This window comes from Silurus meridionalis, chromosome 10, assembly GCF_014805685.1.
Source record: "Silurus meridionalis isolate SWU-2019-XX chromosome 10, ASM1480568v1, whole genome shotgun sequence".
NCBI lineage: Eukaryota > Metazoa > Chordata > Actinopteri > Siluriformes > Siluridae > Silurus > Silurus meridionalis.
Window position 1 is genome coordinate 8,775,813 of NC_060893.1, and position 16,499 is coordinate 8,792,311.

The window sequence follows — 16,499 nt, forward strand, 5'->3', positions numbered from 1 at the left end:
GATCTGATCAAAATAAAGCAGTTTCCTGCCAAAAGTCTACACTTCAGCCCCCAAATGTCTGAGATACTGGAGACAGATGAGTATCTCTGGCCTAATTTATCAGTTTTAAATGCTTCAAAGGAAGCAAGATAACGATCTGCAAATTAGGCAAACCAAAACCCTTGGAGATATCTGCATTTCACAGCTCAACATCCAACCTGCGGAAGCGTGTACAGGTAAGCCATTAGCTAGCCGAGTGAACTAGACTAGCTAGGCAAATCTTCTGATGTTTTACCGTATGAAAACTTTATATTCAACTTTGAGACGTTTATCAGCTACTACCACGGGATTTTTGGTGTATGTGTATATTTCACTGATCGTAGTTTGCTGTGAAGGTGGCGTTCTGTTCTCTATTGGGTTCGCGCTCCTCCTTACGGAAACAATGAACAATGTTAAAGCTGCGCTCCACTCTGCTCAGTCGCTCTCATGTTTTCCCGGTGTGCCACAAAGTTAATGCCTATTGGAATGTTCCTGCCCCTCTTACAAATGTAATCCCTTGTGAGTTCCTGTAAGAAACACGAGTTATCAAAGACAACAGCTGTTAGGGCTAGTGTATGCTTTTCGTGCTGGCAGGACGTTTCGGCAGGAAGTATGATTTTGGCACCACACACCATCTTTAAGGAAGAGAATCAGCCGGCATCTGTATGCACTTATCAAACAGTTTTACCAATAGATTACCACCATTTACCACAGAAAATAATCATCAGCTCAGAAGAGTTAATATTCAGGAAGAGTTTGGCAGAAATTCTCTTCCCATAGGAGAAAGACTTGAACATGGACAGTAAATACTCAACATTAATAGCTTCCGTTTTTAAGAGGAGAAATATGGATTAAGAGCAAAGAATTGCAAAATAAGAAAGAAGAAGAAAGGAGCAAAAAAACAACTATGCCATGATGAAAGTCACTGTGGCTGCAAATTTCCCCATTCTAATGTTTGATATGAACAATAACTTAAGCTCCATAAATGTAGGCATTGTTGCTGCCACAAGATTGGCTGATAATTGCTTGAATGTACTGATTCTATACTGATATACTCTGTACTGATACTGAAAACATACCGTAAGTCCTATAGCACAAGTTCAGGAGGTTTATTGGCATTTAATATGTAAAATGCTTCTCTCTAAAGCATTTTTTGTCCAATATATATCTATGTATAACGGTTAGTAAGAGTTTTCATGCCCTCAAAAACAAATACAACTGAAACAGAAATTTCTCAGTGACAGCAGGAATGGAGAAATCAGCTAAATTCTTGTCAGTGATTAGGATATTTAATTCATGCTGAAATTTTAATGTTGAGTTTATGTTTCTTTAAAACTGTGTTGTACAAAACAGGACAGTCTGACACTACTGTGATTAGTGAACACTCTTCAAATCTAGCCTTCTGTCTTATATTCTAAAGAGGTTAGCCGTGAAGTATCGATCCTCCGGTCATATGAATTCACAGGTCAGAGGTAATTTACCTTGAACTTTGGAACATGGCAAAAAGCAAAACTAAGGTCTCCAGCATTTGCATACGTACGAGTGGAAGTGGATGGAAAAAAAAATGTAGTAAACCACCAATTCAGGAGATTACACAGATGACAATCTTTTGCTGAATATACATATGTGGAAATACTGGCAAACCCAAGCTAGATAAAAATCAACTCACCACCGTCCTGCTACTGCACACAGCAACTTTGCAATATACCATGTTGAGAAATACTAACCAGATATGAATAATAACTTTTAGTTGCAGTGCTACCACAGAACATCAACCACTTGCTGAAGAAAAAATAAATAATAATAAATATAAATATCCCATTTCACATTTAGTCTCCATTTGCTGTTCTAATAACCTCCATTCTTCTGGGAAGATGATTCACTAGATTTTGGAGTGTGCTTGTGGAGATTTGTGTTCCTTTAGCCGCATGGCTGTTAGTAAAGTCAGGTACTGATGTAGGTAGGGTGAGGAGGCCTGGGGACCAGTCAGTGTTTAAAATTCATTCGAAAGATGTTCAGTAGGGCTGAGGCCAGAGGTCTGTAGCAGGCCACTCAAGATCTTCCACTTCACCTTATCCAAACTATATCTTCATGGGGTTCACTTTGTGCATAATGTTGTCATGCTGGAACAGGTTTGGGTCTCCTAGACATTTGTGTTCATTTGTGCAATGGTGTTCCTTCAACTTTGTGGGACACAGTTTGGGGAAGAATCACATATGGTGTCTCAATACTTTTGTCTATATAGTGTATGTGCTGTGTAAAATTATGACCTTTATCCTTGCCATGTATGTTTCTGGGTAACTAAGAACTGACACAACCTTGAAGTAACTTTTCATGATTCTTGCTTTTATGGCATAACAGTTACAAGTATAGCTGACATTTACCCAAACAAACATGCAAAGGGCAAGGCAATGGGTTACACTCTGAACAATATAGACCTTAAAACCCAGTTTTCACAAGAAAATCTATCTATCTAGCTAGATAGATAGATAGACAGACAGACAGATGGATGGAGACGGATGGAGACGGATGGATGAACAGATAGACAGATTGTTATAAATAGATGGAAAAATGGATGGATTGGATGGATTGGATGAATGCAAACCAACATGGCAGCATTCACATATAATCCTAGACATTTAAAGAACAGTCCTGTAGTGTCAGTAGTCATGTGATAAATTGTCCAGACCACAAAACAAATGGTTTAAAATACAATATAACATTTTGCAGAGCAATTTTAAAGGCCACTGGAATTTGTTTTCTGTACTGTATTGCTACTTATTATTTCTCAGAGTTTTCTGGAGCTGTATCAGTTTGAGCCATGGCAATGTGTTTACGATGCACACATTGCTATATTACACACCTGTTAGTTCCAGACCACTAATTCGATTGGTCAAGCAGCATTCCAAAAGCGCTTATATTTACAATGTGCATCACTCTACTTGCCTGTGTTCACCATGAAAACAAATTTCACATCCTCATCAGCTGATAAGGCAAACAATAGTTTTCAGGAATCTAACAATTAGCTTAAAATACAAAATATGACAACCGAAAAAATGAAAAAGGAGGAATGAATGCCTTGAAATCAGTGTGAGCTAGTCAGCTAGGCAGCGTGCCATAAAGTGGTTATGGCTTCTTCAGGATCTTTTTCTCCCAGGATTTAGCCATATTGTGTCTGAAATATCAGTTACTCAAAATTCATTTCTTGTTCTATAAAAGCAATTTTACACTCACCACTGTGGCCAAAACAGAGTAAATATTATGCATAACCACTCTCTTTCTCATGCTATATGGATAAATTCATCAGAAATGCAGAAATGTACTGAATTTACATCTCCTATAAGTCACTCCTATAGTCACACATTTGCTGAATTTCAACTCAACATGGCATAATTAAAGAAATCTTATGATTTTACAGTGACTTTCATGTGAGCATAAGGAAAGATGGATTTTTAAAGATAAACAGTAAAATAGCAGTGGTAATACATTTTAAAATGTGCACAATGCAAATCCCAATAAAAAGCCAAACTAAGTTAAACAAGTATGCTTAAATGTATGCCTGAATGTTGTGTTGTTGTTGGTTTTTTTTTAAAGTTTTTTAAGTCATATGATTTGTATAAATTGTCTATACTAATTATTTCTTAAGCATTAACCTCTGTAAAAAGCACCTTGTGTCTTGTTTAAGACTCAAAACATGAGGTTACAGACACTTAGACTTGAATCAGTCTTGACTTGGAACATGCCAAAACTTGTGACGTTTGAGACCGTTTTGACAGCATCAACACAAGGTTACAATCAACTACAGACTTATTTTCCAGAATTAATACAAAATCTCGATTAATAAAGAAAGACTACTTGAAATGCAAACACAAACCTTTTTTCATGAGAAAATCTTTGAATAACATTAAATATCATTTTGCACAGGCAGAAGCTTACATTATGGAACTATTTTTAAACATAAGGTTGATGCAGTGGCAATGATTTAATGGCAGCTTGTGGCAGATGTGGCTGAATGGTGAGTCTAGTTAGCGATTAATATTTTCCATATATCAATTGCTAATTATAACGCCAACTGGCCAGTGGCAGCTCACTTAGTTACTTAGTTAACTAGCAACGCCATCATTAGCCAGCAAGCATCAAATGAATTGGATTTTGCATGTATGACCCATATAACTCGACAACTCTACTGACTTCCTTTCCAATGCCCAATATAGTTTCAGCTAGTTTAGTTCATTTCAAATCTTTAGTTGGGTTTTTAAAATGTTAGGTTGGAAAATCTGTTAAAACTGTGGTCAACAGTAATACATCTGAAACCACTCAGAACAAGTGGCTAGATTATATGCTGCATGCTAGTACTGTGTAACAAACAAGCCTAAAGCTACAGGTGGCAGCAAGAAGACTTTCAGTTACTAAAAGCCATGGAATCACACTATAGTAGTGATCTAGTCAGCTTGTGTTAAATAGTTAAAAAGCCAGGCTGGAGAAGCTGATTTGAATTAATATACTAATATACACAGAAGAGATGACCAGACGTAAGTTTTTTTTTACCGCTTCATCCATAGCAACAACAGCCTCGAATGTCTTCTAATGTCCTTCATATTACCTTGATTCAAATGTCCTTATATGGACATAAGTATTTAGTACATTGTGGGAAAGGAGAAAAAAAAAAATCATGTGTCAAGAATTTAGATGTGTTGTGGATTGGCTCTAAACACATTCTCTAAAAGAGAATAAAGGAGAGAATGACAGAGAGAGAGAGAGAGAGAGAGAGAGAGAGAGAGAGAGAGAGAGAGAGAGAGGAAAGAACATTTCTCTTCAACTGTCAATCTGTCAAAGTACATGAAGACTGCATTTATCATATCAGTGCCTTGTAAAGGATTTTCATCTGAAAGACAGCAACAGTCTACTTCTTATTTATCTGTAATTCTCATGTTTCTATGCCCGGTCATTTTTATTTTGTAAAAAAAAAAAAACTTAAACACTCTCAATTTACTGCAGGACCTCCAGTTCAAACTTTCACAATCAAGTTAGAAATAAAATCATTTAAGCAATTGTAAATAATTGTAACTTAGAACAACAGCCTGTATTTACTATGGACACATACAGGAAAAAAACACGTCTATGGTTTAGTCCGACAGAAAGCAGATGCATTCGCTTCTATGAAAAATAGAATGTGGCTAGCGTGGGAACGTGAGCATGATGTGTGCAGGTGTGAAGACGTAGCACTAGGGCTGGGGGTCTAAGCTGACCAGGCAGGTTAACAGTGAAGGGAGGACATGTCTGGCACTGGCGAGTTGCACTAATACAGTTGGCAGCCAATTCTGGGTCAAAGCTTAATACTCTGTGGGGTAGAAGGACACTGAGTAATCTGTATTCAGTCTTGACTTTGTCCACATCTGATACGCAACATTAGCCGCTAACTCACTCTATAGACTAGTGTCCTTCAGTTTATATTACTTTATGTTAATAGAAAAAAATTACATACAACATCGTTTGTCATTGTTAGTTGGCGCTGGAGACGGCTGATTTATATGCATGTGTTTACGGTACAGGGGGCGGAAAGAAGGCGGGGCAAGTGGGGTGAGGCGTCTTTGCAGAATTTATTGATCTTTGATCCAGCCCCCACCTTCCACAGACCCCTCCTACCCGGGGTCTGTTGATTAAATTGCTGACAGGCTTTGGGACTCAGCTACACTAGTGTACACTAGCACAAAACAAAAGCAAACACTAGTATTTGCAGTACACACTCGAAATCTAAAATGCTAGAGTTAACGTTTCGCAACATTTGGATTTATCCAGCAATCTCTTGCTCGAAACCACTTCTAAGATCTACAGGATTATTTAAAGGATCATTTGTAATAGATGTCTTCCCCTAAGAATCCTATGTTCCGTGCAGTGAAGGGCCATCAGGTTCAGCAAGGCTTTCTCTACCGGCCAAAAATCTCGAGCAGAATCACTGACTTCTTTTTTGATATATTTTTGTCCATGAATATGTATTCAATGGACATTCAATGCATATCTCTTCTATTGTCGTTTTACATTACAGTTTCTATCCAATCAGATATTATTTGCCACGTTATCTATTGCCTTAAGGCCTGCAGAAATGAACAGGGGATCATTTAGAAGCTTCAACAGGGACCTTGGTAGCTTCAAATCCATGTTGCTTGAAGTTCCTCCTTTAACCAATCAGATTGCAATTTGCTTACTCCAAGGCCTGCTAGAAGGCATAGAGTCATGTTGGCATTTCCATGTCCTTTTATTGGTCAGTGAGTGCACTAGTCAGAGCTCACAACCTGCATCTGTAGCAAACTGCACGAGCTCAAATATACAGTATTTGTGTGGATTTAATTCCACAGCTGTAATGCGCTAAAAAAATGCACAAAAAACCCAGGATAATTTTATTTAATATTAATATTAAATGCCTCTGGTTAATATTAATGCCTCTGCTAGAGATGATGTATGCAGGCAGTGCGAATTCATTCTCGCTGTATCAGATACCTGTGATGCTGCGCTCTGTTAGACTGTGTTTGTGTATATTATTGATGGTTTCTAAAGCCGTGGAGTCGTAATGATTGTATTAGGAGGCGGACTGGTTCGTAGGACACGGCTGAAGGCTGAGGTGTAAAACACACAGCCTGCTATTGGTTCTGTGTCGAGTCTCCTGCTGCCTGCAATCCTCTCTGAGACACAGATTTTTTTTTAGATGACACATACACATACCTAAGTAAAATGACACACACCTCCAAGCTCGCCACAGTGCTGCCAGACAGACAGACAGACAGGTTAGTCAGACAGCCAAATCAGTGATCAATGCAGACTTTGTGCCGGTGCGTCTACACAGACAGAGAGAGACTACAGGAGCCATCTGGTGCTATCTTACTCTAAAGTTTCTTTTTAAAACACACAGACACAGCTGGGAGTCTTCATACAGTTCCATCATTGAGGCTTTCTTCCCATGTTGGATTTATTTTATGAGTTAATTTGTTCATCTTGGCTATCGCACACACCGAGCAGATATGACAAAAGCGGTGAACGACAGCTGATATACTCGAATCGACATCGGAAAAAGAACGTCATTATTTAAGAGTCTTCTGTTAATTAATTGTCTCGAAATGCTCCTACGTTAATTACAAAAGGCTTTGCGAAGCATTGTGCTGAAATAACATTCCTAATGAGAGCTCATCCGTGCTAATTGGATTTATTGTGTCATTATTTCCCCATTCGCTGTAGTCTTAACCTTTCATTTTCAAACCGAACGCATTATGGTGTATATTTAATGTGCATCGTTCTCTTAAAACAGTACGATGAATCTGAATGAACAGGATTAGAATTTTTCTTGAGACTCGTTTGAAAATATCCCCCAGATAACAAAGGCCTCACTTTTTAATAAAATGGAAAAATGGACTCGAACAAACAAACAATCATCTAACATAAATAAATGTGAATACAGAGTGCCTGTAAAATGAGTCCAAAAAGCACCCACTTCAATAAGCCCTTTTCTATAGTCTTTTATAAACTCATGTATATACAGTGTCTCTAAACATTTAAAACATCATCCAGCCCTTTATTATTTTTTAGAGACACATGTATATTCTGTTTGTTTATAACCAAAAAAGGTGCTTTAACAATATTCATTTTAATCAAATTGTCACCTTTGGCAACAACCGTAGGTTTCGGATGAAATACATGTAGCTCTGTCACGTTCCACTTCGCAGGTTCCATTCATATTTTGAGAACATGCAAACTTATTATATACCTGTAGGTTGAATGCAGGTTAAATGGTGAACCAACATGGCTGCATGCAGTTCTGTCAAGACTTAACTTCAACATACAAGACAATGGCCCAAATCCTCTGAGCTCTGTAAGCATTATTTAGAGAGCAAACAGTCAGCTGGAGTATCATATATCATGGAATGTCCTGCCCAATCACTGGACCTAAATCCTATTGAACAGCTCTGGGATGAACTGGATCGCAAGGTCAGAAAGAAATATAACTAGTGAAGAACAGCTTCGGCAAGTTCTACAAGAGTATTTCAGCTGAATGTTTGGAGAAACTAATTGTCTCGATGCCAAGAGTGTATAAAACTGTTATCCATGCTAAATAAAAAAAAATTTAATATCCATACATTTATATATTTGCTTGCTCAAAATGAATCTTCATGCCATTAAATGACCTCGTTTGATGCATTTTGACAGGTACTGTATACATATATTCTTCTCTCAGCATTTAAAAAACACACATTAATATTCTGACTAAGGATGTATGGCTTTATATTTGTAAAAGCAATGGAGTGCTTCTGTTGTTTCTACAGGTGCAGGGAATTTAATGCCTGCCTCTAGCAATCGCATGTACAAAATATGTAATCATATCAAGTCCAAATCGAGAGAGAGAGAGCGAGAGAGAGAGCGAGAGAGAGAGCGAGAGAGAGAGAGAGAGAGAGATAGATTAGATTAGTCTCTTAGAGTACAGTAAAATAGTCTGCAGCCTTCAAATGGTGTGACTGGTGAGTTCAAGGCTAAACTGTCGAGCCCTGACCCTACTCCCCTTTTCCAGTGTACAGCAGTTTGACATTTTCAGGTCACTCAGTAAAAACAGCATGGTCTCTGTTGTCTGCTAATTGTTTCGTTAAGGTAACCTAAAGTCAGAGACGATGCCATTGTTTCTCTCCCTCTCTCTCACACACCCACACACATACAGATCTCCCAGTGGGGGTGAAGGGTGAAGGACAGTTATGGTGGGAGAAGAGAAGAGGGACTCTAGTTAATAATTCAGTGTGGGGAGCCGGCCGAGGCCTGGGGAGAGAGGGCAAGGAGAGCTTGTCAAAGAGTCAATCAAAAAGACCCCGAGCACAACTGAGGTAAGGTCCAGTCACCCAGGTCACGAGCTGCTTGTCCACAGCGAAACCCACGCACACTCTGCCTTTCATCAGGTGTGCCAGAGAAAGGTAAAGGGGGAAAAAAAGATTTTCTAAACATATACAAAAAAATAAACACCTACGTGCTTTGGGGGTTGGACTACATTTGCACAAGCAATCACAATCACACCCTCCCTTCTCATAATATTTAGCCATATTAGAATCAGGTTTCCCAGAGGGCATTTCACATGAAGCTGTGAGCAGTGGACTAAAAGGCTTTGGTGCAGCCTTGGTTATGAACAAAAACAATTAGAAAAAAAAAAAGATGAATAAACATCAAGACAATTGCAGAGTCTTGTAACAATTTAAGAAGATCCTCTTTCTTCTGTAACAGGAGAATTCCATTATTGAAGTTGTGCAGTGTATAGAGAATAGTGATTATTAGATGGATGTGAATTTCCAATGACTTTCAATGCCACATCTATGTACAAACACACTAGAAAGATCTTTGTCACTGAGCCTACACCATGTACACAACATCCTCTTCCAAAGTCCTCGCACTAGAAAGTTCCACTCCAAATAAATATGCTACTGTAACTCCTTAAATCCTTCCTCCATGTTTCTTCCATCTGCATCCTCAGCCAGCCTCTAAACCTCTTCCCCAGACATCTCATGTAGACCATCTCCCCCACACTCATCTCTGCTCTCACAATATCAATACATTCAAGCCGTTACGATCAGAGAACTAAAGAGCGTTCTCCCTTGTCTCCAGTTTTCATTGAGCGCATTTCAGTCTTCAAGTGAACAATTTCTTTCCTTTCACCGAATGCCCTGTTAGAGATCAACCAGTCTGGCGGCTGACAAGGCTTTGGTTCTTACACTTCTGGAGCCATGTGCATCTTTTATTTATTCTCACCCGTTTCCTCCCAATCTGGTCATTTGTTAATTCATATCTAATACTGTAATACCTCGGTACTGGTCCGTAATTCGTTCAGTAACTTGTAACGATGCTGAGCAATTTTTTATATTTTTTTTATGCAGTACTGTACTGTATAAGGAATAAAGAAAATGATTACAGGTTGCTCAGAATTTCACTTTAGGAGCCATGATAAAAGCTCAAATTTCACTTAAATTGCACAGAAAGCACAAGGGAGAGTGCTTTGGAGGGCACTGTTCACGAGCGAACATAAAACAGGCATCTGTTTTACTGCAAAACTGAAGCGCTCACGAGTTTTATCACGAGAGTCGGTGTTTAAATCCGAGCACGCGATGAGTGCCAAAACTTTTTCAGTTGTAATAGTACCGAATTTTAATGAGTTCCGCAGCCGACGAGTACCGAAGTATTACTGTACTTAGTTTCCCCTATTGCATAGCAGCTACCAACTTGGGAGTGTAACATAATTGCTGTGAGAAATCCAGTGGTGTAAAGTATTTGTAAATGTACTTCGTTACTTTAGTTGTCTTTTTTTTTTGGTTACTTTCTAGTTTATTAAGTTCCTAGTTTACTTTCTAGTTTTACTGACTATCAAAGATATAAGCAGATATCGCCATCGCCGTTGTATTTGTCCATTGAATACTGATGGTTCTTCTACTTTGTGACATGATACTGTAATTTTATCCGATCCCTTTTTTGAAAGATTGCTTTTTTGAAAGATTGCTTTACTACTTTTTTTTTTTACTACTATTTTTCTGACCGACTTGTTTGATCTTTGTTTCACTTTGGCATGTTGTGTTGATGGTTAAAGCCGTGTTGAAGTGTACAATTTCGATTTGTTTTATAGGAAATAAAACATCACAAATCAACTGTTCTTGGATTTTCACTAACATGTGTCTTGGTGTTGAGGACTAGTGCATTGGGCCTACATTCAATATGAGTAAAATACATAAGTAGGGGGAGTGGTAGCTCCAGTGGTTAAGGTGCTGGGTTACTGATCGGAAGGTCGGGGGTTCAAGCCCCGGTATTGCCAAACTGCCACTCTTGGGCCCTTGAGCAAGGCCCTTAACCCTCTGTGCTCCAGGGGCGCCGTATCATGGCCGACCCTGCGCTCTGACCCCAGCTTCCAAGCAAGCTGGGATATGCGAAGAACAAAATGTCACTGTGCTGTAATGTATATGTGACAAATAAAGGCTATTCTATTCTAAGTACTGTTTAAATCAGATACTCTAACACTTTCACGCAATTCATATTGGAATTGGTGACTTTTAACTTGTAATAGAGTTTTGGATAAAGGTATCTATACATTTACTCAAGTATGATTCTCAGGTACTCTACTCTTACACCTTTACCTAACATCTCTCTTAGCATGGGAGAAAATAGTACCATCTTTACCACCCATAAAGCAATTTTGCTCTTTCGGGCTCAAGCTCTTGAGCAGCAATGGCAGTGTCAGGGTTTAAACTCATGCTCTCACCAAAACTTAATACCGAATATAATCAAATCTTATTGGTTATGGGCTGTGATGGCCAACATAATCAAAAGGAACATTTGTACATTTTCACAAAGGGGATGCCAAAGATTGACGGAAATAGTGCAAGATCGTTAAAGAGAGTTCCTAATTGAACTCATGACATTCTGATCAGTAGTACAGCAGCTCAGTGCCTGCTACAACAGCCTAATGCCACAGCTCGGCCTCTGCCACTTTCTGTTGGCCAGCTTTAGATGATTTGACACCCCCAATACCCCCCTTTTTACTGCCTTTGTCTGGATTGTATACTACCTCAAGTCATGGAAAGCATCTGCAGAACAAATCAATGCAATCTGAATCGAATATCACATCAGTGATGATTAATGTAATTTATTATAATTTCTAGCTCTTACACACAAGTTTATGCACCCCAAAAACTGTGATTCACTAACACACCACATCCTTTTTCCAGAGTCTTCCTTTTAGTATCAGGACAAAAAGACGAGCCATTTCGAGCCAGTGAGGTAAAGCAGGCATGTTTACTAGTAAAGCAATAAATAGATTAAACTAGAAAGAGTGTTTCAGTGCCAGGCAGCACAGGTTAGTGTGAATATAGTTAATCTATTAGAACGGTATGACTAGAGGAACTCCATTAGAACAGTGGGAGTAGAGTCTATTAGAGTGCAAGCAGAGAGAGGGTGTCAGTGATGAATGGTTCAAATGCAGCGAGGGAGATAGAGAGGGAACTGTGTGCTTATCGAGCCTGTTGGCCTTGGATTTACAGGCACCCCGTGACCTGGATCCAGTTTGAGTCTAATGACCTTCAGCCCTCTCTTAGATGCGTGTGTGACACACACAAACACACACACACACACACACACACACACACACACACACACACACACACACACACACACACACACACACAGACACAGTCCGATTGCTACATTGGAGCTAATGGTGTTTTTTTCCAGGTGAGTGAGTTGCCATTTCTTGTTGAGAGGAATTAAGATGTTAGGCTAAATGACGAGCACAGCACTGTTAACTGCATCTTCTCCCACACACACACGGACCATCCAACTGGAACAATAATTGGCAAACCCACACAGATCACAGATCGATATGGTTAGAGAGCAGCTGTAACGACATACAGGCGGTATAAGGGTTTAGCTTGGAAAGGAAATGTAAAGTAATGGTGTATTATTGCTGTTTTACTGGTATGATTTTTAATTAAGTTTGCACATTTTTTTTTTTTACTTACCCACATTCAGTTAATTAAAAAACACAGTATACAGACTTCCATGAGTTACCAGCATGACTCCATGAACTATCAGGTACATCTAGGTATAAAGAAAGCAAGAATCGGTGCCTTTAGTTCGGAGGAGGGGAATAGTCATAATGTACGCATTAGCTTGTAATTAAAGACCACAATCCTGGCACATGATGGAGCCACCATTACTTAATGATTTAAAAAAGAAAATCCATGAAGTATAATGAATGAAACAAATACCTCCACAAAAGCAGCTATTAAAGTAAACAGTAATGATATTACTTTCATTTCCCTGTTAAGGCAAAAAAAAAAAAAAAGAAAACAGAAATCAATCTGTGCAGCGTTCTGGAGCAGAGCGGAGCGTGTCGTATAGAACATGTCAGGTTCTGAAATGAAGCCGTTTGAGTGCGTACTCTTTTTCCCGCTGGCTGCACAGCTCGCTCCGGCTCAGCGCAGACACTCAATAGCCACAAAATGAACGGCCTTGTTTTTCAGCAGCCAGAGCCGCAGGCTTGAGCAACCCCCATATCGGGACAATAACACAAACATGTCATTATCAGCGCTAAAGATATGATTAAAAGAGCACTCGGGCTCTGTGCAGCCGAGTGCTGCGAAAGAGATCCTCGATCCCAGTGGCATTTTAACATGGGGCTCGGGGAGTCCATCTCTCTGCCACTCAACAAACACAAGTCTGGCCATCAAAACGAGTCGGAGGTACGGCAAAGAGGAGAGAGGGAGGGAATAAGAAAGAGCGAAACAAGCAATGGAGAGGCACCGTTGGGAGAGCTGGTTGTTGAGAGAGGTAATAAAGCACTCATTCCTGGTCTCTCCCTCCATCCGCCCCCACTTGGGACTCGGGGCTGGAGAGCAATAAGAGAGAGGGATAAAAAGAACGAAAATGAAAGCCTTTTTCTGAAAGAGTGGGCGAACGGAACGTGTGCACACAGACTCTTTCTCACACACGGATACACTGGGCTCCCCAGTCTTGAAATGAGATAGAAGCCTCCTCTTGAGGCACGGCTAGATAGAGTGGAGGAGTGCACACAGAAATGAAGGCAAACGAAAGAAAGCCATCACATCCCTCCTTCTAACCCATGACGGAACCCTGTGCCCCGGTGAGGTATAGCCATTTCAAAACCCCCAGCTCTCCCGTACTCCCTTTCCATCTTCCACCACATTCCCAAATTCCCACTGCTCCTCTCGACTTCTTGGAAGACTGCTCCCCATTTGCTGCCTTTCTCCTCCTTGTCTTTATTAAAAACAAACAATCCAGGGCAGCCAGTTCGCTCCTGCTCAACTGCGAAAAAGGCCTGGATTTTTCAAATGCAGGGTGGAAATGTGTTCCTGTTTCAGTGTACATTTATGAAGTCTCTGGGCACACCACCTCTCTCTGGGGTGGAGGGTGCACTAAATGAAAGGAGACGGCAGTCCAGATTAATATCATTTCACAGAGCTCCAATTGCACCAACACTTTAGAGTACAAAAAAGCAGCGGTGGGTGGGGGCAGGGGGTTGTCAGGGGGAAGATTCTGCTGCTTTTGATTCTCTGAGACTCGCGGAGAAGAGAACTGTGATGTCGTGTAAAGAGTGTAAACGCATACTGAGCACCTCTTCATTCATTTATGTGAAGGGAATGCGGTTATCATGTCTTATTAGAGCAGCTTGGGCCATGGTGGGAGAGAGATGAATAGAGATCGAGCACTGTCTCGATTGTTTTTGTTCCAGATTTGGAATGATATGGATCTAACTTTTACAAAAACTCTGTTTTGATTTTCTTCAATCATGTTATTCTACTTTGAAATGGATCCCCAGAATGTAGTTGTGAAATCTGCAATAGGAACTCTAACCCTATCTTAACTCTAGCATGCGTTCTGGCACAGTGAAGTGATACAAACCATTAAGTTTCCACAAACCAGTCCTATTGTATATATGATCCACTCCCCCACATACAACTTTATTTCCCACCTAAAATTAGTTTCCATTTACTGTTTTATGTGCAAAAGTGGAAGAAAAATTCAGAACCTCGGTTTCACTGATCTGCTCATATATTCAGTGTTGGACAATAACGAAGTAAATGTAATTTTGTACTTAAGTACTGTTAAGTTTTTTGCATATCTGTAAATGAAGGTTTTTCCATTTGAGGAGACTTTTACTTTAACTTCACTACATTTCAAAGTCAAACATCTTAATTTTTACTCAACTACATTTTGCAAAATCAGTCGTTCCTTTTTATTTATGAGCGGATAAAAACTTATCTGGTCAAACACACAGCAGACCACCAATCAGGGATTTGAACTTGTTTTGATTGCTGTTTGGTGGTGTCTATTTATCACCAACACACATTTCAGCAACATTTTGAGAGGAATAAATGATGGAAGAAACTCCTGACTTTAACTTGCCACAACAATTTTATTGAAATAGTTAAAAAGAAGGTTTTGGGCTCATGATAATTTTAATAGATTTCAGTGTATCATTGATATCATTCTTTTAATAGATTGTTTTACTTTTACTGGAGCAATATTTTACCTACTGTCTCTCTACTTTAATTCAAGAACATGGTTTGTGTACTTCTCATTCTCTGATTAAATGTGTATAAACAGATTAAAGAGATAATTGAAGTTCGGAAGAAAGTAACAGAGATTTTAAACACTTCTACACTTTTACTACTAAAAACTATTTTTATTTATTTACTTTTGTTTGACAATTAAAAGGTAGTCACACCACCAACCATATACAGCATTGGGCAGACTTCCTTATTCACAATTATTAGTGTCTAATTTTTTATCCTGAATAGTTCAAGGCGGTTAAAGATCTTGCTCAAGGGCCCAGCAGTGGCAGCTAGATGGTGCTGGGATTTGAACTCACAACCTTCTGATCTAAATGTCATAACCACCGAGTTACCACTTCCCTCCTGCAAGTCACACAAATGATTTGTCTTTTGCTGGTGAAACAGAAATGCAAGGTAAAGCAAAGGTAATGCGAAAGATGTGCATTTTTATGTTTAAAAATAATCCGATTCTTTTCTGGGAACCAAAAAGATATATATATATATATATATATATATATATATATATATATATATATATATATATATATATATATAAGATTATAATTGCGACTGGTTTCTTACGCTTTAGCACACAGCATCTGGGTTAGTCTGAAAAAAAAAAACAAACAAAAAAAAAAAAAACACTTCAACCAACTGGTTCAGTTAACTCTCCCAGAGATGTAATGCAGTCAGTGCCCCAGCACTCCTCCAGTGTGAGGCGCTGGTAATTAAATCTATTCTAGGTCACAAGATAAATGGCTGTGACTCTTAAGTGTTAGCCCCACACCAGCAAAGAAAAAAATAATAGTGCTTCTCACCAGATTTGATGGATTTAAATGAAAAGCGTCATTAATAAAGTCAAGCGATTGAGGGTAAAAGCACACTATTAATAACAGTGCTTTATGACTGCACCGAATATTGTACATAATAACGTACGTCTGTAACTGCAAAGAGGAGGGGTTTGGGGAAAGCCAAGACAACCCAACAAGACTACACATGGGCATGATGTACAACACCTGTGGGCTGCTTCATCATGCTTAAACTGTCTGAACACACAGACAGGAGGGGAAAAATTGCGTCCTGCGCTAGTGAACAAAACCTAAGGTTTTCAATTAAAGGCATGTGAAGTTTAGCTCGATTTTGTACGAGCTTAACTTTAAACAATAAATGGCTTCAAAAATCATTCTGAAACATTATTTAAAGGAAGTCATACTTTAAAGTGTCCAGATGACACTGGAAGGGTGTCTAAGGAGCAGCGGGAGAATGAGCAAGAAATGGCCAGAGTAGGAAGCCTGATGCATTTTAATAGAAAAACAGTATATCAATTTAAACAGCTCCAGTGTCACCCCCCATCACCCTGCCTAAACCTGCCGGCATGCCACCCAGCCAATCAAAGCTCTCCAC

The 16,499-nt window shown here is 39.3% G+C and overlaps 1 protein-coding gene across 4 annotated transcripts in view; it reads right to left on the reverse strand.

Moving 5' to 3' along the window:
• Positions 1-16,499, reverse strand: part of wwox (WW domain containing oxidoreductase) — a 177,627-nt gene that overhangs the window by 48,794 nt on the left and 112,334 nt on the right. Inside the window, exons 9-10 of one of the 4 annotated variants that reach the window (XM_046859325.1) lie at positions 12,540-12,618; positions 11,653-12,415 (exon numbers count right to left, since the gene is read on the reverse strand). The exons of the other annotated variants lie outside the window; for them this stretch is intronic. Coding sequence (XP_046715281.1) covers positions 12,550-12,618 — 69 coding nt within the window. The 3' untranslated portion in view covers positions 11,653-12,415; positions 12,540-12,549. Of the gene's footprint in view, positions 1-11,652; positions 12,416-12,539; positions 12,619-16,499 lie in introns of those variants that run through there. 4 annotated transcript variants of the gene reach the window in all.